At 42.2% G+C, this 26,483-nt stretch overlaps 1 protein-coding gene across 3 annotated transcripts in view; it reads right to left on the reverse strand.

Moving 5' to 3' along the window:
* msrb3 (methionine sulfoxide reductase B3) overlaps window positions 1–26,483 on the reverse strand; it is a 46,675-nt gene that overhangs the window by 14,645 nt on the left and 5,547 nt on the right. The window contains exon 2 of one of the 3 annotated variants that reach the window (XM_080420708.1): window positions 6,838–7,021. The exons of 1 other annotated variant lie outside the window; for it this stretch is intronic. In XM_080420708.1, coding sequence (XP_080276834.1) covers window positions 6,838–6,943 — 106 coding nt within the window. In that variant the 5' untranslated portion in view covers window positions 6,944–7,021. Of the gene's footprint in view, window positions 1–3,150; window positions 3,465–6,837; window positions 7,022–26,483 lie in introns of those variants that run through there. One more of the 3 variants, XM_080420710.1, reaches the window with a different exon arrangement.

A 26,483-nucleotide genomic window follows, 5' to 3' on the forward strand; every position in this document is an offset into this window, starting at 1 on the left:
ACACACACACACACACACACACACACACACACACACACACACACACACACACACACACACACACACACACACACACACACACACACACACACACACACACACACACACACACACACACACACACACACACACACACAGCGGTGAAAAGAGGAGAAAACACCATAAAGTCATTTATATTAGAAACACATTTGAACCAAAACGCTCCATTCAGTTAGAATGAAGGAGCGATAGACAACATTCGGCCACTAGGTGTCACACTTTTACATCCTATGAGGCACTGGATACAGGATAGGTGGCACTGTGGCAGCGCCATGGAAAATTGGCTCTTTTGTCTAAAATGTAAACAAATGAAATGGTCTTCAGTGTTGTGAAGTATACATGATGTGAACATGCAAAGTACATCATTATCAGACTTAATGTTATCCTTCAACTTCTATGTGTATGCCCCAAGACGACTGCATGTACAGGTTTTGTAGCAATTTGTAGTAATTGTAGAAATATTAGATGTTAATTGTCTAATGTTTAAGCATGTTCTAATCATGTTGACTTTAAAACATTTTCCAAATATTAAAATGTTTTACATTTTGGGGGAAAAATGCCATTTTAACACCGAGGGGCCCAGTCTTACTTGGTGCCCAGGTGTGGTCCTGTTACCTGTTACAATACTGCAGTCTGCAACATTGTAGCCTCGATCTCCAGGCTTTTATTGTTTAGTTTTGCTAAAAAATAAAAGCCTGGACCAGCGCGTCGGTGTACCCGGTATGAGGAAGTGTTCATTTCCCCAACCAACCAGAGTGCAGTGGGCGTCGCTCGTAATGTGAACGGGCGGGGGTTGACGGACAGATCGGTGAACCAATGGGATCAGGCGCAGTCTCTCTGCGCCTCTATACACCCGCCCCTCTATACACGAAATCAGGAGCGTTGGTGCAGCCTAGCAACATTGTAACACAATTTGGTGCCTTACAGGAATACAAAGTAAAAGTATCAATACTGCATTATAGAAATACTTTGTTACAAGTAAAAGACCAGAATTAAAAATTTACTTGAGTAAAAGTAAAAAGGTATTGGCATCAAAATGTACTTAAAGTACCAAAAGTAAAAGTACTAAAATATTTGAAAATAGCTGATCTACAAGCTCGCGACGCGTTGTGAGCTTGTAGATCGGCTATTTTCAAATAGCCTAGGTATAAAATAGGGCTAAAGTGGCTAATGTATGTTTTATAATATAATAATTTATATATGAAAAGTAACTAGTAACTAAAGTTCTCAAATAATTGTAGTGGAGTAAAAGTACAATATTTGTCTCTGAGATGTAGTGGAGTAGAAGTAAAAGTATTTGAAATTGGAAATACTCAAATAAAGTACAAATACCTCAAAATGTTACTTAAGTACAGTACATAAGTAAATGTACTTAGTTACTTTCCACCACTGCAAAGTACCTTATAGCCAGCGCAGCTATTAGCTTACATTACAGAGCTTTGCCGGAATGATAAAGTAGCATGATCAATGGGTGCAGGTTAGAAGCACCCAGCACCCAATGGGTGCAGGTTAGAAGCACCCAGCACCCAATGGGTGCAGGTTAGGGCGGATTCAGACTGAGTCCGATTGATTGGAACCGTTCCCGAGTACGATCGTCCTCTCCCCGCTGGCCAGCATTCACACTGGCCATGATTCTTCTGCACTCGTACGCTTCAATTCAACTGTAATGGTACTTAGGTGCCTCATGGGGGCGCTGTGGACTATGGATGGGGCTTTGGGAGATAGAGAATATCATGTCACAGAAGAAGAGTCACAGTAAGAGTTTAGAGTGAATAATAAAGTTTGACTGTGTTCCTGACGTTGTCTTGAGTTATAATAATAACAGAACAACAAAACACAACCAAAGCAGTGTGCGTTGATGGTCTTTGATTTGAAACATCGCAATGTAAAGTAGTCACTGACGCATCCTTGGTATTTCAGCAGTGACGTCACAGACTAATCCTTGGTATATTTATCCTAGCGGCATCACTCGCTACACATGTGTTTTTTGTTTATGTTTTTTCATGGCTCGCGCTACTCAAACACTAGCGGGATTATTATTTCTTGTCAACATTCAAGTAGAACTATGAGAATGTACAATAAAACCCAGGTAAAATAATGTGTCGTTATAAAGATATATAAATGATATGATTAGCATATCGGCCGATAATGGTTAAAAAATACATTTTCGGCTTTCGGCCAAAGGGTTTTAACGCCGAAAAAATATCACCGAAAGACACCGAAAGCTATTTTCAAAAAATCTTGGAATAAAATGTGGAATAGTATAATTACACAATTATATAAATGTTTACATTTTACAATCTTTCAGCAGTCAGTCTGGAATTAATGTATGCATTCAAAAGTGCTAAATAAATGTTTTATGGACCCATAATAGTGATTATTATTCAAGTTAAGTTTTGCCATAATCTTGTCTTTTGCCATAATCAGGTAGCTGATCAACATTGGTAAACAAATAAATTCATTATATATATGTATATATATTTATCATATTCGGCCTTTCGGTTTTCGGCCAACTGTTTTCTATTTTCGGCATTCGGTTTCGGCATTGCAGCGTTCCGTTCACGAGTACGCAGCAATCGGACCCGAGACCCGGCTACGGTACGGTACGGTATGGTACGGTACGGTGATCTGTCCTGGGCAACGGTACGCAACGTTCACCCTATCACAACATCTGCCCAGTGGTCCGGGGTGCAGCACCCAGGACCATAGTCTGAATCCACCCTCAGAGGCACTGGAGGCACCGAGCACCTCATGGGTGCAGGTTAGAGGCACCCGGTGCATGTTAGGTAGGTCAATGTTAGAGGCACACAGCACCCAGTGGGCGTGGTTAGAGCACACAGCACCCAGTGGGCGGGGTTAGAGCACACAGCACACAGCACCCAGTGGGCGGGGTTAGAGCACACAGCACACAGCACCCAGTGGGCGGGGTTAGAGGAACACAGCACACAGCACCCAGTGGGCAGGGTTAGAGCACACAGCACCCAGTGGGTGTGGTTAGAGCACACAGCACACAGCACCCAGTGGGTGTGGTTAGAGCAACACAGCACACAGCACCCAGTGGGCGGGGTTAGAGGAACACAGCACAGAGCACCCAGTGGGCGGGGTTAGGACCTGAGGGCAGTCCGCATGGTCTTAGTGCTACAGGCTGACTCTTGCTGATCAGGTGGAGCAGATTGAAGCCCGACATGATGATGATGAAGATGAGGAAGAAGATGCTCGGACCACCAAGCCTGAAGGTAGAGAGACCACCGTGAGAGAGAGAGAGAGAGAGAGAGAGAGAGAGAGAGAGAGAGAGAGAGAGAGAGAGAGAGAGAGACCCCCCACAACCTGACGAACCACTTAGAAGCAACCAACACCTCCCCCAATCACAGAGCAGGAGAGAGAGAGAGAGAGACAGAGAGAGAGAGAGAGAGAGAGAGAGAGAGAGAGAGAGAGAGAGAGAGAGAGAGAGAGAGAGAGAGAGAGAGAGAGAGAGAGAGAGAGAGAGAGAGAGAGACAGAGAGAGAGAGAGGGGGGGGGTGTCAGACTGGAGGGGGGGGAGACAACAAGAAATACACAACAGAGGTCAAGGGTCGAGACAGCAGAGTTATCAGACTCCTGGGGGGTCTACCCCCTGTTGAAGACCCATATAGACCAGTGGTTCTCAAACGCTTTCGTGTCAAGGACCCCCAAAATGATAATGTATACCCCCCAGGGACCCCCCAGGGACCCCCCAGGGACCCCCCAGACCAGAAGATTTGTGTTTAAAAAAAATATTGAAATTATTCAAGATTCTTTTCAAACACATTCAATATTTTTCCATTATTTTTTTCAAAATGATCACATTTTATAACATTAAAGTAATACTAGGTAACTTTTTCAACAAAACTAAAGTTACATTGTATATATTTTTTTAATGGCAAATGTTTCACAACACCCACTACATGAATTTCACCCCCGAAAGCCTTTTATAAAAATATTTTCTATTGAAACGGTGGCTAGGGTAGTCATTCCCGCGAAAATGAAGTCATCCGGCCGGAAAACTGAAACGGAAATGCACCGGTTTCCTGTTTGGACAGGAACTACCGCGCTAATAACAAAAAGGAATCTCACGCTGTTTTTAAGAGATTGTAGGATTTGAAGATGGAAAAACAACAGCAAAAGAAAACGGTAACTAATGCTCCACTGGCTAAGAGAAACGATCCACAGATAGAATAAAACAATTAAAAGAACGCTTTTTGAAACGATTCCGTCTTCCGGTGAAAACAAATGGAATTCTGGGTAACGCAGGAATAAACGAACGACCTGCAGTGACGGTAATGACCAGCAGAGGCTGCTATTTGTGGACCTGCATTGTATTACTTTAACATGTAGGAGCAGAGAATGTCTCTATTAGTGGTTAGGAGCTCATTAACATGTAGGAGACATTATATTAGTGGTTAGGAGCTCATTAACATGTAGGAGACATTATATTAGTGGTTAGGAGCTCATTAACATGTAGGAGACATTATATTAGTGGTTAGGATCTCATTAACATGTAGGAGACATTATATTAGTGGTTAGGAGCTCATTAACATGTAGCAGCAGAGAGCAGACATTCTATTAGTGGTTAGAAGTCATGCTCAAGGGACACACATGGACACATATTGCTGGCCTGGAATCGAACCCGGGACAACCAGGGCCTCTGGCTGCCCGGGCCGGCTCTCTAACCACCCAGCTATAGCCGCCCCGCCCCCATCCTGTTAAAGGAGAAATCCGGACATTTTAAGTGTTATCTTTGATGTGTCGTTACTCACCTACCGACGTAGAAAGTGGCGTTGATTTTTTCCAGCGATTCCCCTGTTGAAATTCGTCTATTATAACCGATGCAAAGTTATTTTCTTCTCTACTACTACTCATTGTAGAGTCTCATGATACTCAAACATGCACTGAAAGTTCATGAGAAGCTATCGCTAATGCCGAACGAGCTAACGTTGTTTGCTTATTTCTCTGCCTGGCAACACCGAGTTGCCAGGTTCTGGGAGAGAAACAAGCAACCAGTGTTAGCTCGTTCGGCATTAGCTTTAGCCTCTCATGAACTTTCAGTGCATGTTTGAGTATCATGAGACTCTACAATGAGTAGTAGTAGAGAAAAAAATAACTTTGCATCGGTTATAATAGACGAATTTCCCTTAGCCACGCGCTCCCATTATGCCAACGGAGGGGGTCTAAAAAATGACGCCAGGGGAATCGCTGGAAAAAATCAACGCCACTTTCTTCGTCGGTAGGTGAGTAACGACACATCAAAGATAACACTTAAAATGTCCGTATTTCTCCTTTAACGAGGCCTGTATGCCGTTTAGATCTGTGTTGATCTGGGAGCATGTAGCATGTAGCATGTAGCATGTAGCATGTAGCCACGTTAGTGCTTCTCAAAGTGAGATAGAAACTAAGAATAGAAACTAAGAATAGAAACTAAGAATAGAAACTAAGAATAGAAACTAAGCTGAAATAGAGCCAATCCATGTAATATTATTTATTTATATTATAAATAAATTATAATACAATTTATATATATAAAGCACATTTTACAAACACAAGGTTTCTAAAGTGCTGCACAAGAGAAAGTACTTTTTTTTTTTTATTGAAAAAGTAGTACCGGTACATAGTAAAAATTAAGATAAAATAATGTTAAATAAATACAAAATCTAAACCCATGAAAAAAGAAAAGTGAAACATGGACTACCAGCAAGGAGACTTTAGTTCAAGCTGGATTAAAAGCCAAAGTATAAAAAATAGACTTAAGGTGCATTTAGAAGGTTCAACAGTAAGTAAGGGCCACTTTGATATGGAAAGGTAGCGAAACATAACCATATCTTTATGGAAAAATATGGTTTGTTTATGTTTAAGAACTAAACATGACGGATCTTTAAAGATCAACAACAAGGGGGTGGAGTCTGGGAGATGCAGTATGAATATATGTCATATTTATTTGCATACCGTTTTGTTTGTTTTGTTCCACGTTTGCTTTGGCAATGTAAACGTGTGTTTTCTCATGACAATAAAGCTCTTTTGAATTGAATTGACAGGTGGGGTTAGTCTAATAATTATGATTTTTGTCCTGATGTGAAAGAACACAACTTTAAAATGTTAATACAGCATTATGCGCTGTATATTGACAATAATACTAAATAATAATAATTAGGGCTGGGACTCGATAAAAAAATAATCTAATTAATTAGAGGCTTTGAAATTAATTAACCGAAATTAACGGCATGTTTAAATGCATCAATATTTGATCTGAGAAGCAATCAGTTAAAACAGATGTTGGTATATGAGTGAATCAATGACTGAATACATAATATAGTTGTTTTTTTTATCAAGGTGGTTCTAAACAGAGTTTAGTTTTATCATAAAGTGCAGCCATTTTAAGAATATATTCAGAGATTCAGGAAGCCTATATGAATTCAATTTCAAACTCAAGCACAAGTAAAACACAATACTTTGAAGTACTCTGACCATTAGGAGAAATACAAATAAAGATGAATGAGAGTCTTGATTGACCTTATTGTCCAATATCCTGTATGAACAAACCAGACAAACAAAACTAAAAGGCCAAAACAATACCAATCATGTAGTTAGTCCATATTGATTTAAAAACATTAAAATAAGAGTCCAACTCTCCCTCTATCTCATTGGCCAAAATAATAAACAGCCCACCGGTCTTGGTACACCGGTATGATCGCTACAGTACTTGAGTAAATGTACTTTAGTTACTTTACACCGCGGTCCATCTGAACAGCTTTAAATGGTCAGCTGGGGTTGGTCGTTTTACTCTACCTATCAGAGAGCCCGGATAGCGGAGGGGCGTGGCCAAGCAGGGGCGGGGCCCAAGCAGGAGGGGCGTGGCCACACGAGCCATGCGTCTGAAGAGGAAGAGAGCCATGGAGCGCACGCACACACACACACACACACACACTCTCACACACACACACACACACACACACTCACCGAGAGGTTCAAGCTAAGAAGAGAAAGAGAGAGAAAAGTTAGTTAGATCACTCTGTGTGTGTGTGTGTGTGTGTGTGTGTGTGTGTGTGTGTGTGTGTGTGTGTGTGTGTGTGTGTGTGTGTGTGTGTGTGTGGACCCATCTAGTGGTGAGACTGATCAGGTCAACAGTGACAGACAGACAGACAGACAGACAGACAGACAGACAGACAGACAGACAGACAGACTAAAGGAGTTAGTATATGTGGTTAAATAATCATATTGTAGGAGTTGAGGCGTTACATTTAGTTTAATCTCTAAAGAACAGATTCTTCTCTCCGCTTGAATCTGTCGGGGGGGGGGGGGGGGGGGGGGTTCGTCATAACGTGTACGCACTGGCCTACAAGTGGGCGTGCCTTCAGATCAGGAAGCAGGCCGCGCTTTACCCAATCAAATGTAGTGGGCGGGATTTACTGTCTGTGCTCTCACTTCCCACTGAAAACAAACCGAAACTCATTTAACAATAGCGTCCTCGGAGCAGACAAAACCACGGAACGATATTCACATTTTAACTTGCTCCTCCATCATAGAAACAAGTGGGTTTATAACCAAAACCATCCATGTTCTCTGGGAGAAGTGGTGTTAGTGTTCTGTGTAGAAATATTGTTAGTGGGAATGAAAACATAGTGGCACCACCGGAAGTGGAGCGCTGAGGGCAGACCAAAACCCCGGTTTCCTTGCGCACGGGTGCTCCATTGAGCCCCCCCCCAGAGCCAAGTGAAAGGAGTAAAAAACAGCAGAGGGCGCTGTTTTTCCTTTTTTATTTGGCGATGGGTTCCCAGATTGCATTTAGTTTGACTCGGTTCCACATATAAACATTACATATAAACATCGTGAGAATAGCCGATCTACAAGCTCACAACAACGCCTCGTTGTGAGCTTGTAGATCGGCCATTTTCACAATGTTTGCCTCTTTCTAAAGTAATATTTGACCATTTGGCCCATTTGGTATTAAAAAGGTCTTAAAAGTCATTGCATAGTAACTTTATAAATGTGCAGATAGCCTTTATACACTACACTGTATGTTGGTGTGTTTACTGTTGAGTGAGAAAACTGTTGTACATTAAGATTGTTTGACAGTTTGAGAACCACAGTTGCTTTGTGTTTTAATCGGCGTAAAACATTTCAGACCAAAGTCTAATCATTTTGTAAGGAGCGTTTCACAAGCTGTTTAACACAACATACTAAAGGCTGTGTGTGTGTGTGCGTGTGTGTGTGTGTGTGTGTGTGTGTGTGTGTGTGTGTGTGTGTGTGTGTGTGTGTGTGTGTGTGTGTGTGTGTGTGTGTGTGTGTGTGCGCGCGTGCGTCCTGCGTTGAACAGCAAGCAGAGCTTATTGTTGTCAGACACAATAAGCTCTCATTGAGTATAGAGAATGACAGGCTAAACGCTGCAACAATGGCATCCAGGCCTGACCAAACCTGGCAACCTGACCGAGGTCACATTCCATTTAACACATTACCCTGCGTTCTATTATCAAATGTATTTATTTTTTAAATTCCACAAGGGGCGCTCTAACACAGCTTTGGAATGATCCCTCGTCACTCAGAGAAGCAGTAGACCGATGTGACGTCATTCCAAAAAACAAGACATCCGTCCTCCCCAACTATAGGATTTTTTGAAAAACACTTCTAACTCAGTTTATTTTTTTTTGTGAAGAAAACCACCTGTTTTCAGCGGGCATAACCCCAAAATGAATGCTCGCGGTAGAATTGTTATCGTTCCAGTGGATACACGGATCCCTCCTCCAACCCACAGGGACTTGGAAGAAAAAAAAAAACGTGGTTTCCACAGCGTTTCAAAGATCCTCTATCTCAGGTAATTACGCAACAGGATCAAAACTATGTTTAATATCAAGGCGGGTAATATTAACATGTTTGGGGCTCACATCTGTGTAATTTGTGGGCGGTGAAACCACCCCTATATGTGAGGTTTGGATATTTGCACCCCCAATCCTGCGCTGTGATTGGCCACCAGTGTACCCCCCTAACCCTGCACCGTGATTGGCCAATCACAGTCTATTCAGGACTGTGATTGGCTAGTGAAACATGACACATGTGCATAGCCCTAGAAATAGGACTATGCACTTAAAAAAAACAAGTGAATCACACATTGTGGGTGGAAAGGGTATTAAAAAAAACACATTATTCTTTTAAGCTAGCAAGACACCGCCCACTTCATACTGGGTGTGATTTTTGTCTCCGCCGAAGGTGGAGAATATGTTTTCGCTTTGTGTGAGCAAACATTGTTAGCCAAGCTGTGACAAATGCACATTATATTATTATATTTATCTGCTTGATCTATGGGTGTTATTTTATACGAGGGATATGTAACATCTGATCTACTTATGCATGTTATTATATACGTGTGATATGTAACATGTTGGACACAATGAGCAATATGAACATTTCCTATTCACGTGAGGGGTAATGGGTCTGATCAGTGGGTGATTGAATGAGTTGTGCCACCCGACGTTACAAATAGAGGGTGCGGTTCAGGGGGGAGGGAATCAAACAAACAACCTGTGTGGCAGAAGCGACAGGAGGAAGAGAGAGGAGATCTCCTAGGCGCCAGCGTTACCTGTTTAAGTCATTAAAAGTTTAGACTCGGGTGTAACTAAGCTGCAGCCAAGAATTAAAAGAACGGACGAGCCCTGCGGACAACGGACAGAGTCGTTGCGACGCCGTGGGGAATCGAGTGCTGTTTTTATGAATGAACCATCGAGGAGCGGGAGGATTCTGACGGAGCCGCCGCGGTGAGATAAAACCAAGCCTTCTGTTCTGTTGGATTACAATTTACGGGGTACCCCAAACTTAAGTTATCATTTGGATCGCCGGTGCGGAAGACCGTTACGTTCCGTTTTGGATTAAAGGACATAATAGACACTCTCGAGGCCGCGGTTACAAGAAGCCGTTCGGACTATAACGTGGGACGTTTGTTATTGTTTGGAAAGCGGGTAACCGACCGTCTGTGCGGTGCTCTGACTATAGTAACTTTTGTTGTACCTTTTGTTTATTGTTTACGGGGGAAGCTGTGATTTGGGTGGGAAGGAGTTTGTGAAAGAAGTACTGTTTTTGTTTTATCTGTTTGTTTATTTATTTCATTTATTAGGGAAAGAGTTAGGGACAGAAGTTGATTTAAAGCCGAAGTGTATTGTTTATTTACCATTTAATTTGTCAATTGTTTATTTTGTGGCTTAATTATTAAATTAATTTCAGTTAAAAACCTGTCGATCCTGTTGATTTTCCTTTAGTTAAGAATTAGCCTTTCAAGGTAAAGGCCGATTGTTACATGTGGTGGCCCGTACGGGGATAGCAGGTTAAAAAGTAAATACGAAAAGCCACAATTTAATAATTGTCATAAAAGGTAAAGTAAATAAAAAAAATACACTGTAAAAAACACAACCGGGGAAAAACGGGGGAAAAAAGGGAAAAGTACAATGGAACACCAGGGGGAAAAAGCAAAACAGGTAGTAGCGGTAACAGCCTACTTTGAGGAAAGTGAGGGCCCTGATTTCACAGTGCAGCAACAATTGGCCTCATTAAAGGACAAGTTGCAAACCTGCAAAAATGAGGTACAGCAGGTCAGGGGTGACTTTGAAGAAGCAATGGAGAGTGGTATTAATAGGGAACTGAGCCTAAGGGGGTACATAGCTCGCAGAATGCTGGAGATGGAGACTCTCGTCGAAACTGACTTCCAAAGACGGCGGACGGAAATATCAGGTGGTGGTGCCCAACAGCCGGGTCCACTGTGTCCTGGAATATTTCCATGACCGCCCCACGAGTGGTCATCCAGGTCGGCTAAAGACTCTCCTTCGGGTCCTTGAGGTGGCCTGGTGGCCGACGGTCCGCAGACAGGTGTTGGAGTACGTCAAGAGGTGTCACGCTTGTCAGCGATGCAGGCCGGAGAATCGTAAGCCGTTCGTCCTACTACCGTCCACTAAGGCTGACCAGGCAGGAGAGTCCCTGGGGATCGGCTCTGCAGGGCCGTTCCCGGGGAGTAAGAAAGAGAACACCATGCTGCTGGTCACCATTGACTATAACACCCAGTGGGCCATGGTCAAAGAAATTAAACGAAGGGTGGATGTCCCTCACACCAGGCAAGCCAAATACGATAGTGCCTGGCGGAACACGGCCAGTTCCAGCCAGGCGATTTGGTCTGGGCGAGAAAACATTCACTTTCAAAAGCATCAGAAACGGACTCGTCAAAGCTAGTGCCCCCGAAAAGGTCAGGACCAGCTAGAGAACGAGTCAGAGAGGCCCCAAAAAATTACCGAGTGAAGTGGGAAGTGTTAAAAAGTGGATACATTTTAATGTGGTCAACCTCAAACCCTCCGTTGGGAGGACTTGGAGAAATAGCTTCCAGCTGGGGGGGGGGGGGACTGTGACAAATGCACATTATATTATTATATTTATCTGCTTGATCTATGGGTGTTATTTTATACGAGGGATATGTAACATCTGATCTACTTATGCATGTTATTATATACGTGTGATATGTAACATGTTGGACACAATGAGCAATATGAACATTTCCTATTCACGTGAGGGGTAATGGGTCTGATCAGTGGGTGATTGAATGAGTTGTGCCACCCGACGTTACAAATAGAGGGTGCGGTTCAGGGGGGAGGGAATCAAACAAACAACCTGTGTGGCAGAAGCGACAGGAGGAAGAGAGAGGAGATCTCCTAGGCGCCAGCGTTACCTGTTTAAGTCATTAAAAGTTTAGACTCGGGTGTAACTAAGCTGCAGCCAAGAATTAAAAGAACGGACGAGCCCTGCGGACAACGGACAGAGTCGTTGCGACGCCGTGGGGAATCGAGTGCTGTTTTTATGAATGAACCATCGAGGAGCGGGAGGATTCTGACGGAGCCGCCGCGGTGAGATAAAACCAAGCCTTCTGTTCTGTTGGATTACAATTTACGGGGTACCCCAAACTTAAGTTATCATTTGGATCGCCGGTGCGGAAGACCGTTACGTTCCGTTTTGGATTAAAGGACATAATAGACACTCTCGAGGCCGCGGTTACAAGAAGCCGTTCGGACTATAACGTGGGACGTTTGTTATTGTTTGGAAAGCGGGTAACCGACCGTCTGTGCGGTGCTCTGACTATAGTAACTTTTGTTGTACCTTTTGTTTATTGTTTACGGGGGAAGCTGTGATTTGGGTGGGAAGGAGTTTGTGAAAGAAGTACTGTTTTTGTTTTATCTGTTTGTTTATTTATTTCATTTATTAGGGAAAGAGTTAGGGACAGAAGTTGATTTAAAGCCGAAGTGTATTGTTTATTTACCATTTAATTTGTCAATTGTTTATTTTGTGGCTTAATTATTAAATTAATTTCAGTTAAAAACCTGTCGATCCTGTTGATTTTCCTTTAGTTAAGAATTAGCCTTTCAAGGTAAAGGCCGATTGTTACATGTGGTGGCCCGTACGGGGATAGCAGGTTAAAAAGTAAATACGAAAAGCCACAATTTAATAATTGTCATAAAAGGTAAAGTAAATAAAAAAAATACACTGTAAAAAACACAACCGGGGAAAAACGGGGGAAAAAAGGGAAAAGTACAATGGAACACCAGGGGGAAAAAGCAAAACAGGTAGTAGCGGTAACAGCCTACTTTGAGGAAAGTGAGGGCCCTGATTTCACAGTGCAGCAACAATTGGCCTCATTAAAGGACAAGTTGCAAACCTGCAAAAATGAGGTACAGCAGGTCAGGGGTGACTTTGAAGAAGCAATGGAGAGTGGTATTAATAGGGAACTGAGCCTAAGGGGGTACATAGCTCGCAGAATGCTGGAGATGGAGACTCTCGTCGAAACTGACTTCCAAAGACGGCGGACGGAAATATCAGGTGGTGGTGCCCAACAGCCGGGTCCACTGTGTCCTGGAATATTTCCATGACCGCCCCACGAGTGGTCATCCAGGTCGGCTAAAGACTCTCCTTCGGGTCCTTGAGGTGGCCTGGTGGCCGACGGTCCGCAGACAGGTGTTGGAGTACGTCAAGAGGTGTCACGCTTGTCAGCGATGCAGGCCGGAGAATCGTAAGCCGTTCGTCCTACTACCGTCCACTAAGGCTGACCAGGCAGGAGAGTCCCTGGGGATCGGCTCTGCAGGGCCGTTCCCGGGGAGTAAGAAAGAGAACACCATGCTGCTGGTCACCATTGACTATAACACCCAGTGGGCCATGGTCAAAGAAATTAAACGAAGGGTGGATGTCCCTCACACCAGGCAAGCCAAATACGATAGTGCCTGGCGGAACACGGCCAGTTCCAGCCAGGCGATTTGGTCTGGGCGAGAAAACATTCACTTTCAAAAGCATCAGAAACGGACTCGTCAAAGCTAGTGCCCCCGAAAAGGTCAGGACCAGCTAGAGAACGAGTCAGAGAGGCCCCAAAAAATTACCGAGTGAAGTGGGAAGTGTTAAAAAGTGGATACATTTTAATGTGGTCAACCTCAAACCCTCCGTTGGGAGGACTTGGAGAAATAGCTTCCAGCTGGGGGGGGGGGGGACTGTGACAAATGCACATTATATTATTATATTTATCTGCTTGATCTATGGGTGTTATTTTATACGAGGGATATGTAACATCTGATCTACTTATGCATGTTATTATATACGTGTGATATGTAACATGTTGGACACAATGAGCAATATGAACATTTCCTATTCACGTGAGGGGTAATGGGTCTGATCAGTGGGTGATTGAATGAGTTGTGCCACCCGACGTTACAAATAGAGGGTGCGGTTCAGGGGGGAGGGGATCAAACAAACAACCTGTGTGGCAGAAGCGACAGGAGGAAGAGAGAGGAGATCTCCTAGGCGCCAGCGTTACCCGTTTAAGTCATTAAAAGTTTAGACTCGGGTGTAACTAAGCTGCAGCCAAGAATTAAAAGAACGGACGAGCCCTGCGGACAACGGACAGAGTCGTTGCGACGCCGTGGGGAATCGAGTGCTGTTTTTATGAATGAACCATCGAGGAGCGGGAGGATTCTGACGGAGCCGCCGCGGTGAGATAAAACCAAGCCTTCTGTTCTGTTGGATTACAATTTACGGGGTACCCCAAACTTAAGTTATCATTTGGATCGCCGGTGCGGAAGACCGTTACGTTCCGTTTTGGATTAAAGGACATAATAGACACTCTCGAGGCCGCGGTTACAAGAAGCCGTTCGGACTATATAACGTGGGACGTTTGTTATTGTTTGGAAAGCGGGTAACCGACCGTCTGTGCGGTGCTCTGACTATAGTAACTTTTGTTGTACCTTTTGTTTATTGTTTACGGGGGAAGCTGTGATTTGGGTGGGAAGGAGTTTGTGAAAGAAGTACTGTTTTTGTTTTATCTGTTTGTTTGTTTATTTATTTCATTTATTAGGGAAAGAGTTAGGGACAGAAGTTGATTTAAAGCCGAAGTGTATTGTTTATTTACCATTTAATTTGTCAATTGTTTATTTTGTGGCTTAATTATTAAATTAATTTCAGTTAAAAACCTGTCGATCCTGTTGATTTTCCTTTAGTTAAGAATTAGCCTTTCAAGGTAAAGGCCGATTGTTACAAAGCTAACATTGGGCAAGCTCCACGTGACACGTGTCAATTTGTTGACACCAATGCCTCTGATTGGCTAGAGGGACGCGTGACGAAATAAATTTCTATAAATAGGTGTGTCACTTCAAAAAGCACCTACTTTTTGAAGTGAGGTAAAACAGGATCAATCAGACTTGATTGGAACAGTACCTTCAGTAAGTCCAAGTCACCCGTCTGTGCGTGTGTGTTTCCCTCTGAGAACACCTAACATTGGTCAAGCAAAGGCGCAGAAGGCCAAAGCTAAGAAAGCATACTCATCTACAATTGTAACGTAGAAGAGGACTAGAGTTGAAATGATCCCACAACAAAGCCGAACTCTTAATACGTGTCAATATGTTGACATCAATGTCTCTGATTGGCTAGAGGGACGCATGACGAAATACAATCCTATAATAAAAAGGTGTGTCACTTCAAAAAGCCGTTTACGTTTTTGAAGCGAGGTAAGACAGGATCAATCAGTCTTGATTGGAACAGTATCTTCTAGTCCAAATCACCCGTCCGTGCGTGTGTGTGTCCCTTTGAGAACACCTGACATTGGTCAAGCAAAGGCGCAGAAGGCCAAAGCTAAGAAAGCATACTCATCTACAACAGTAACACAGAAGAGGACTAGAGTTGAATTGATCCCACAACAAGACCGAAATCTTAATACGTATTAATATGTTGACACCAATGCCTTTGATTGGCTAGAGGAATGCATGACGAAATACAATTCTATAAATAGGTGTGTCACTTCAAAAAAACGTTTACGTTTTTGAAGCGAGGTAAGACAGGATCAATCAGTCTTGATTGGAACAGTATCTTCTAGTCCAAATCACCCGTCCGTGCGTGTGTGTGTCCCTCTGAGAACACCTAACATTGGTCAAACAAAGGCGCAGAAGGCCAAAGCTGATCAAACACACCAATCACCTGCTGAAACTGTTCAAGACAATGAAGATGAAGAAGACAGACAAGTATTTGAACAAACCAGTCAATTATGACGACTCCCATATGATAGATTGCTTCAATGTAAACAGAGCATTGCTTCAATTCAATGTGAATGTAGCGATGAAAGCGGAACAATTCGAATTATAGCATTTGGCAAAGATGCAGAGGACTTCTCCTTAAAAGTGAAGGAACATAATGTATATCGTATTTCCAATGCAACGCTAAAGATTGCTAACTCGAAGTATCACACGATAAATGTTTATGAAATTATTTTGAATAAGAACAGCAGGGTTCTACCATGTGACGGAATTATAATTAATCCTAAAATCCCATTTGAATTCATACCCATAAATGAACTACAACACAGGAAGGAGAAGACCTTTACCGATGTAATTGGAGTTTGTCTGAATATTGAAGAAGGAACAGAAATGATAGTTAAATCAGGCAAAACGTACAAGCGGAATATCAGTCTAATAGACCAGAGTTGTAAACAGATCACAGTGACGTTATGGGGTAAACAAGCAATGAACTTTATTGGCAGTTATGAATCCATTGTAGCGGTGAAGTCAGCTTATATCTCGTATTTTAACGAGATATCTTTATCTGTATCGTCCAACTCTATCATTATCGTCGACCCAAATATAAAAGAGGCATACTTGTTGAAGACATGGTATGACACCAGAAGTAAAGTCCTGGACATAGAGAATTTAACTAAAGCATCGTCTGATATATTTTTCAAAACGCGAACATTGAAGGTAAAGGCCGATTGTTACAAAAGCCGATTGTTACAAAGCTAACATTGGGCAAGCTCCACGTGACACGTGTCAATTTGTTGACACCAATGCCTCTGATTGGCTAGAGGGACGCGTGACGAAATACATTTCTATAAATAGGTGTGTCACTTCAAAAAGCACCTACTTTTTGAAGTGAGGTAAAACAGGATCAATCAGACTTGATTGGAACAGTACCTTCAGTAAGTCCAAGTCACCCGTCTGTGCGTGTGTGTTTCCCTCTGAGAACACCTAACATTGGTCAAGCAAAGGCGCAGAAGGCCAAAGCTAAGAAAGCATACTCATCTACAATTGTAACGTAGAAGAGGACTAGAGTTGAAATGATCCCACAACAAAGCCGAACTCTTAATACGTGTCAATATGTTGACATCAATGTCTCTGATTGGCTAGAGGGACGCATGACGAAATACAATCCTATAATAAAAAGGTGTGTCACTTCAAAAAGCCGTTTACGTTTTTGAAGCGAGGTAAGACAGGATCAATCAGTCTTGATTGGAACAGTATCTTCTAGTCCAAATCACCCGTCCGTGCGTGTGTGTGTCCCTTTGAGAACACCTGACATTGGTCAAGCAAAGGCGCAGAAGGCCAAAGCTAAGAAAGCATACTCATCTACAACAGTAACACAGAAGAGGACTAGAGTTGAATTGATCCCACAACAAGACCGAAATCTTAATACGTATTAATATGTTGACACCAATGCCTTTGATTGGCTAGAGGAATGCATGACGAAATACAATTCTATAAATAGGTGTGTCACTTCAAAAAAACGTTTACGTTTTTGAAGCGAGGTAAGACAGGATCAATCAGTCTTGATTGGAACAGTATCTTCTAGTCCAAATCACCCGTCCGTGCGTGTGTGTGTCCCTCTGAGAACACCTAACATTGGTCAAACAAAGGCGCAGAAGGCCAAAGCTGATCAAACACACCAATCACCTGCTGAAACTGTTCAAGACAATGAAGATGAAGAAGACAGACAAGTATTTGAACAAACCAGTCAATTATGACGACTCCCATATGATAGATTGCTTCAATGTAAACAGAGCATTGCTTCAATTCAATGTGAATGTAGCGATGAAAGCGGAACAATTCGAATTATAGCATTTGGCAAAGATGCAGAGGACTTCTCCTTAAAAGTGAAGGAACATAATGTATATCGTATTTCCAATGCAACGCTAAAGATTGCTAACTCGAAGTATCACACGATAAATGTTTATGAAATTATTTTGAATAAGAACAGCAGGGTTCTACCATGTGACGGAATTATAATTAATCCTAAAATCCCATTTGAATTCATACCCATAAATGAACTACAACACAGGAAGGAGAAGACCTTTACCGATGTAATTGGAGTTTGTCTGAATATTGAAGAAGGAACAGAAATGATAGTTAAATCAGGCAAAACGTACAAGCGGAATATCAGTCTAATAGACCAGAGTTGTAAACAGATCACAGTGACGTTATGGGGTAAACAAGCAATGAACTTTATTGGCAGTTATGAATCCATTGTAGCGGTGAAGTCAGCTTATATCTCGTATTTTAACGAGATATCTTTATCTGTATCGTCCAACTCTATCATTATCGTCGACCCAAATATAAAAGAGGCATACTTGTTGAAGACATGGTATGACACCAGAAGTAAAGTCCTGGACATAGAGAATTTAACTAAAGCATCGTCTGATATATTTTTCAAAACGCGAACATTGAAAGAAATGAAATTTCCACAAGATGAAAATATAAAATGGAGTAATTATTACAGCGTGGTGAGTACAATTCTTGACATTCAATCAGATGGCTGTTTTTATAAATCGTGTCCGAATTGTAACACAAAAATAACTGAAACACAGGATTTTTATTGTAAGAAATGCAAAGAGGTTAAAAACTATATTTATCGATTTCTTCTGAAGGTCTTAATTACTGATTATACAGACAAGCAGTGGGTCATCTGTTTCAATGACACAGCTGAAAGATTATTAGGTTACGACACGGATTCTATGATACAAAGAAGAGACAAAGATCTGTCTGCATTCAAAGACATATTTCAGAAGTTAACGTCTACAACACACATTTTTTATAATAAAGTCGGACCGAACAATTACAATAATGAAACAACATTACAGACGACTGTTATTAAGATATTACCAGAAAACCATTCAGAAGATGCGTCATAGTATATATATATTTTTGTAATATAGTAATACATTTCTGACAATTAATATTATTGTCTATTCTATTTTAAGGAATACGTAAATATTACGTAAATAAAATAATCTTTTTTTAATCTCTTTTTTCATCTTATTTTATTTTTAACATTGGAAGACAAGTATTAGAACTTTTAACTAAAAGATATATAAAAGATATATATTTTACCCTACTGTATCTCATTAGTTATTGCTATTATAATATAATTGATATATATCAGATGCGTCATAGTATATACATTTTTGTAAGAAATACATAAATAAATATTTTTTTTGATCTCTTTTTTTCATCCTATCTTTTTTTAAACATTTTTTTAAACATTTTTTTAAACATTTTTTTAAACATTTTTTTAAACATTTTTTTAAACATTTTTTTAAACATTAGAAGACAAAATATGATTTTTAAATCATTTTTTTTAAATAAATATTTCTTTAACATACACCTTTTTACTTAACTACAGTATATATCTTTTACTCTACTGTATCTCATTAGTTATTGCTATGATAATATAATTGCTATAGTCTGCTGGCGGAGACTTGTGCTCCGAGGAGCACATTTTCTAGTTTTTTAATGTATTTGGCTATTCAAAAATAACAGATCTACAAGCTTGAAAAATTGTGAAAATGTCTGCAAATCTTTGAATATATATATATATTTTTTTGAAGCAAACATTGGTAACTCAAATCTTTGCTTCTGGGGGTCCCTGGAACAAAATATTTTGAGATGGGGGTCCGCGGGCTAAAAATGTTTTCTAAATGCTAATGGTATGTTGCTATATCAGTGGTGTTCCAACTTTTCCATGTCAAGGACCCCCATAATGATATGTATTTGGCCACGGACCCCCATCTCAGAATATGTTGTTCCTGGGACCCCCAGAAGCATGGATCGGAGTTAATTATTTTGCTTTAAAATTATACATATATATATATATATATATATATATATATATATATATATATATATATATATATATATATATATATATATATATATATATATATATGTTTTAAAGTTAGGCCTGACCTCGATTAGTCGAATAGTATATAGTATATATATAATATATAATAGTATATCCAAAAATAGGATATACATCATGATTTATTTATTTTTGTGTTGCATTAGTCGCCAATCAGATTGGACTATACAAACCCTTAGTCGGGGACAGGCCTAATATATATATATTCAAAGATTTGAAGTGGAGTTGAGGGAAAAGTGATTATTTTTTTTGTTAAAGCAAAAAAGTTGTCATTAAAAAGTTAAAGATCTACATTGTCTCTCCAGCTCTTTAATAAAACACAAAATACATTTCCAGGCAGGTTGCCAATTTCAGCCAATCAGGAGAGAGTACCCATTTAATCAGCTTCCAATGTTATAGTGTTCCTGTCTGTCTGTCTGTCTGCTCATTTCTATGTGTCATCACTTCTGATTGTTTAGTCTGTATCCTGACTGAGTTCTCTCTCCTGATTGGAGGAAATTGGCATCCTGACCTGACCACCCACACACACACACACACACACACACACACACACACACACACACACACACACACACACACACACACACACACACACACACACACACACACACACACACACACACACACACACACACACACACACACACACACACACACGAGTGAGATGGCTTCGAACGAGGACGGTCGCATCTTTTATCCGCTCCTGGATTCTACCCCGCGCTCTATTCTTCAAAGACGAAAACAACATCTTCGCCTCAAAAGAATCATCACTGCCAGCAACAATCTGGTGCTGTTCTACGCTGCTATATTGCAAGGATTAATCTTTATTGAATCCCACAATGTGCAGCTTCAACGGAGAGCGAGTGAAAACGGAGATTTACCGCAAGACGCGACGGCGTTACTTTTTAAAGTGTTCGGCGCGAGTAAATCGGTACAAACACGGAAAAGGACACCAATCCAGCTCGACGGCTTTACAGTAAGAAAGATTATTTGGTTGAGTTTATTGTTGTCGGGAAACGTACATACTAATCCCGGCCCACCGACCGTGAAGAGCACGGAGACTCACTATGATCAAAACTTCAATGGCTTAAGCAACTTCACAGCTGATTTCCAACGCGACGGAAGTGCCCGAAAAGGTCCGGTCCTCAACATGCAGACAAATAACTTTGTTTGGCAACGGCCCACCTCACCTGATAAGAACGAACCCCAGCAAAGAGCTGGAGAAACAAGGATGGATTATTTGTCCCGGTTAACGTGCGTGTTGGCTCCAGGACCTACATTCTCAAGCAGACCACCGTCTGAAAGAATGTGGCCGATGATGAGTCAAGGGCTTCCCCAACAGCAGCGTCATAATGAGGATTTCCTCATGCACCACACGGGCCCAAGACAACAGCAGGATATCTCCCAGAGAGAAGCTCAAGAAAACAGTGTTTTTTCCCCTGTTTCTACCGTCTCCTGGCACCACCGCTTGACGTCGACGCGGGACAACAGCTTCCCCCCTCCCCCACCACCACCACCAGACGATACCAGGACAACCGCATAGTATCCCACCGAGAGGAATGCTGGGAAACGGAGTTCCTTTCCCTGTTTTCCAAGCGGTCACTGGACACAGGGTTTTCCCCTGTGGGATCGTGGAAACAGAGAGTTTCCCTTTTTCCCAAACAGTCCTTTGCCTGGAGGAATTTTGGCCGAGGTCGACACAAGGGTTTCCCCACACCACCCCTCCCCCCCCCTCCCCCTCCCCCACCCCCCCCTCCCCCTCCCCCTCCCCCACTCCCACCCCCACGGCAGATCTAAGGAAGGATTTGCGGCCTCAAATCACCTCCACACCCCCCCCGCGGACATCACAAAGTCCCCCCCTCCCCCACCCACACCTCCGACCCCCCCCACCGACCCCCCAGAGCCTGTGAAGGACAATGGTTACTATTCAACTGAGGACATGGATGCGCTCTTTTCGACTAGAGGTACCCACATTGTTCACTTGAATGTTAACAGTCTTAAAAACTCTGAAAAAATGTCTGAGCTGAGATCCATGTTTGGAAGTGGCAGGGTAGACATTATTTCAATCTCAGAAACTAAGTTGGATAAATCCATCAAGGACTTTGAGATTGAAATAAAGGGCTACAATGTCATCAGGAAAGACAGAAATCTCTCTGGGGGTGGGGTTTGCATCTATGTGAGATCAGACATTATTTACGATGTGATCCCAGATATGGATAACAACCCCACTGAATCGGTCTGGGTCAAAATTTTATACCCACATGCAAAACCACTGATAATTGGCGCCATCTACAGACCCCCAGAGCAAAATGCTTTTTATGACTTGATTGAGGATCATGTGGCGAGTTTAGGAAACTCTGAGACGGTACTAATTGGTGACTTTAACACCTGTGTTCTGAAGAAAGACTCAGCCACCTTTAAGTCCCTCAGAAAGTTCTGTGACCTGCACAGCTTTACCCAGCTGATAAAGCATTTTACAAGGGTAGGCACTGCTTCTCAATCAATCATAGACCTAGTGTTGACAACGGACCAATCCAGAATTTCCAGGAGCGGGGTGATTGAGTGTAGCTTAAGTGACCACAATATCATTTTCTGCCCTCGGAAGATTCACAGACCTGGAGCTTATTGTCACAGGACAATCAGCTGCAGGTCTATGAAACACTACTCAAGTGATCTTCTAACAACAGCTCTTGGAAAAATGGACTGGTCCCATGTCCTAAATTGCACCTCTGTGGAGGAGTCCTGGTCCTGTTTCAAAAAAGCTTTTTTGTGTGTACTTGATAACATCGCACCCACAAAGGTGGTGAGGGTCAAAGCTAGCACAGAACCTTGGATGAAGGGTGACATTTTGAATGCCATCAAACTCAGGTACAAAAGCTACTCAGAGTTCAGGAAAAACAAAAGTAAGTCTCTTAAATGAGAACATAGAGGCAAACAAAAGCCACCCACAAAAACTGTGGGAGGCACTAAAACAATTAGGCTGCAACGGAAAAATTCAGACAAAATCTACAAACATTTGCATTATTTCAAGTGGCTCGCTCACTACCGACAAGCAATTGGTAGCGGACTGTTTTAACAGTTTCTTCACCACAGTTGCAACCCAGTTGGTAAGCAAACTCCCTCAGCATTCAGGTCTGTTTGGCCCCGACCACATTCAAGCTCACTATGAGAAACTAGGGGCTAAAAAAGATTCCTTCTCTTTCAAACCTGTATTGACTGTTGATGTGCAAAACAAACTCCTCGCCCTAAAGCCAAACAAGGCCACCGGCCTTGACAACATCCCCACCAGATTCCTCAGAGACGCAGCGGTCTCCATTGCTCCCATAGTAGCCCACATTACAAACTTATCCATCAGTCAGTGTCACGTCCCACAAGAATTCAAGTTGGCAAGAGTAATCCCTCTATTTAAAAAAGGAAGCAAACTAGATCCTGGCAACTATAGGCCTGTTTCCATCCTTTGTTCCATCTCAAAGGTTATAGAGCGATCAATCCAAGAACAAATCAACAGCTACCTCAGTGAGCGCAAACTGTTGTTTGAATTCCAATCGGGCTTCAGAACATCCCACTCCACTGACACATGCCTACTATATTTGACCGACTACATCAAACGTGAGGTAGACTCGGGCAAATACTGTGGCATGGTCAAGCTGGACCTCCAAAAGGCGTTTGACACTGTAAACCACGCAATTCTACTTGATAAGCTGAGGGCGATTGGTTTTGATTGCACATCACTAAATTGGATGAGATCTTACTTGGAGGGTAGAGAACAAGTGGTTGACATCAACGGAACCATGTCCTCATCCCTCCCGGTGAGCTGCGGGGTTCCTCAAGGCAGCATTCTAGGGCCGTTACTGTTCCTTCTATACATTAACGACATGAATGCTGCCTGTAACTGCAAACTGTTCCTGTTCGCTGATGACTCGGCACTCCTGATCTCGGGTGAGGACAAGTTGCAAGTTGAGGAAGCTCTCAGCTCTGAACTCTCAAAAATCCGTACCTGGCTTACCGATAACAAACTGTCACTACACCTTGGGAAAACTGAATCCATCCTATTTGGGACCAAACATTCCCTCAGTAAAATGAAGGTAGATGACTTCAAGGTCATAGTCGATGACACAATCATCACTAGCAAAGAAGAGATTACCTATTTGGGATGTATTCTTGACAAATACCTGTCAGGTGTGTAAGAGCCATTATTGGTATGACCTGAATTGTTATTGGTATGACCTGTATTGGGTCACACACAGCCTGTAAGTAGGCTCTTTGATTGCACTGAGTAATTAAGCCTCAGCCTATGGGTTGCTCCCTTGTTATTTGATTAGTCACTCACATAGTCTGCTGGGGTTTTCTGTTTGTTCATTAGAGTGAAGCAGTGTGGGGAGCAACACAGTTTTTTGACCACACTTTAGAGAAATAAGTTGTACTGTTTAATTTCAAGTAAAGCACCTTTGTTGATTTTTTACTGTTTCTGAGGACTTATTTTGTGCGTCAAGCTGATTGCTAAGAACTGTTACACAGAAGGGCAATCTAACAGGGAAGAGAGAAGATTGCCACTTCATAAAGTCAAAAAACTTTGCTCAAAGTCAAAAAACTTTGCTCAAGATGGAAGAAGGAGAGAATATGGATGGTTCTGACCAAAGGAGGGCATTGAAGCTCACTGAAAGAGCAATGGAATACAGACTCAGCAGGTTTATTGGAACAAGAGGTAAATTGTCTCAACTGTCTACCATGATGAGAAATATGGAAAACTTAAAACTTGATGGCTCAAATGTGAATGTAGTGGAGGAGATGCTTAGACATAACTTTTGCAAAGCGAAGAAAGAGTTTGAAGACATTAATGCTGAGGTGATAGCCTTGCTAGATGAAGATGAGAGACAAGCTGATCAACAAAACTGGTTTGAACCCAAATCGGCGCCCATAAATGACTTTGTGGAAAATACAGAGAACTGGTGTATTGCAATGTGGATTAAAATAAGAGAAGAGAATGCTAGCGCAAGTGAATGTCCAGCAGGCACACCTCATGAAGATGATGTAAGAGTAGAGGACAGCGTGTCTCAAGTTAAGACAGTACAGAAAAGCAGTACAAGTAAATCTGCCGGCCATAATTCATCTTCATCCTCAAAGTCTTCATGGTCCACAGCAACCAAAGTGTCCTCAGCACGTATTATGGAAGAAGCAGAGCGTGCTGCACTGATTGAACGTTCAACTGCATTAAAAGTAAAACAAGCACTTGAAATTGAGGAGGCACAATTAAAAGCTAAAAAGGAACAACTGGATGTTGATACTGCTATTGCTGCATCCAGCGCAAAGCTCAGGGTGCTTCAAGAATATGACAATGTCAGTGGCGCATCAAGTAAGCGTTCACAAAAAAGAAGTGATGTTAAGCCAACTTTGAGTATTGCTGCAGGAAGACAAGTTCCAAGCAGACCGGTGCAGTCTGCACATGATCAATCCCATGACAATGGTTACAGTCAGAGACATGCTACAAGCAGACCGGTGCAGTCTGCACAAAGCACACAGCATGATCAATCCCATGATAATGGTTACAGTCAGAGACATGCAACAAGCAGACCGGTGCAGTTTGCACAAAACACACAACCTGACCAAGCTCAGGATAATGGATACAGTCTGAGACATGCTCCAAGCAGACTGGTGCAGCATGCACATGATCAATTTCACGATAATAGTCATGTTCAATCAAGAAATAACGAAAGTGAGCTGTGTCAAGTCATGCAGAGGCAAAATGTGATTACTGAAATGCTTGTCAAACAGCAGGCTATGTCTAACCTCCCTTGCAAGGACATTCCAATATTTACAGGTGACCCTCTCACTTACAAATCCTTCATCAGGGCTTTTGAGCATGCTGTGGATAGCAAAACTGACAGTTTGAAGGACAAGCTTTACTACTTGGAGCAATATACAAGTGGGGAGCCACAGGAGCTCGTTCGAAGCTGCGAGCATATGTCAGCAGATAGAGCCTACATCGAGGCCACTAAGTTACTCCAAAGGCATTATGGAGATGAGCTTAATATAGCCAATGCATACCTGGATAAGGCATTGAAATGGCCTCAAATCAAATCGGAGGACGGCAAAGCATTGAGAACCTATGCCCTTTTCCTGATTGGCTGTAGGAACACCATGGATGACATAGAATTCATGGACGAAATGGATAATCCTACGAACATGCGAGTGGTCGTTTCAAAGCTACCTTATAAACTTAAGGAAAGGTGGAGAACAACTGCATTTGAGATCCATGAGAGAGGAAGAGGACGAGCAAGGTTTTCTAACCTAGTCGATTTTATTGACCGCCAGGCCAAAGTAGCCCTGGATCCTATTTTTGGAGATGTGGTAGAGAATTATCAAGCCACAAAAGGAAAGGAGAAAGTTGCGAAGGAGAGAACCAGCGAGAGGTTTGGTAGGAGGGAGAGCAGTTTTGCTGCTGGTGTTCATGACACAACCACAGAAGAAACAGGTGTACAAGACACAACAGAAACATTCAAGAAAAGCAGTCCAGTTAAGGATGTGGCTGTAGCTTTCCACAAACCCTGTTTATACTGTCAGAAGAATCATGCTCTTGCTGTCTGTAATAAGATTAAAGATCTGACAAACAAAGAACGGATAGACTTCCTCAAGTCTAAAGGCCTGTGCTTTGGATGCCTTACATTAGGGCACCTCAGTAAAGGTTGCGAAAAGAGAATAAAGTGCCAGACCTGTTCTCAATTGCATCCAGACATACTTCATGTCATGAAAGAAGATAACAGTGCACCCAGAGAGGTTGAAGAAAGCACCACTGAGAGTGATGTAGTTTCCAGTGCCTATGTGTCATTGGGTCATGAGGCTTATGGAAGCACTGGGGCTGGAGAATGTGTCCTAGCCGTGGTACCAGTAAAAGTGAAATCCCAAAAGAGTGAAAGATATGTGGAAACATATGCCTTCGTAGACCCAGGAAGTACTGCAACCTTTTGCACTGAGGGTCT

Source organism: Gymnoscopelus braueri, assembly GCF_963280865.1.
Source record: "Gymnoscopelus braueri genome assembly, chromosome: 23".
Lineage (NCBI taxonomy): Eukaryota > Metazoa > Chordata > Actinopteri > Myctophiformes > Myctophidae > Gymnoscopelus > Gymnoscopelus braueri.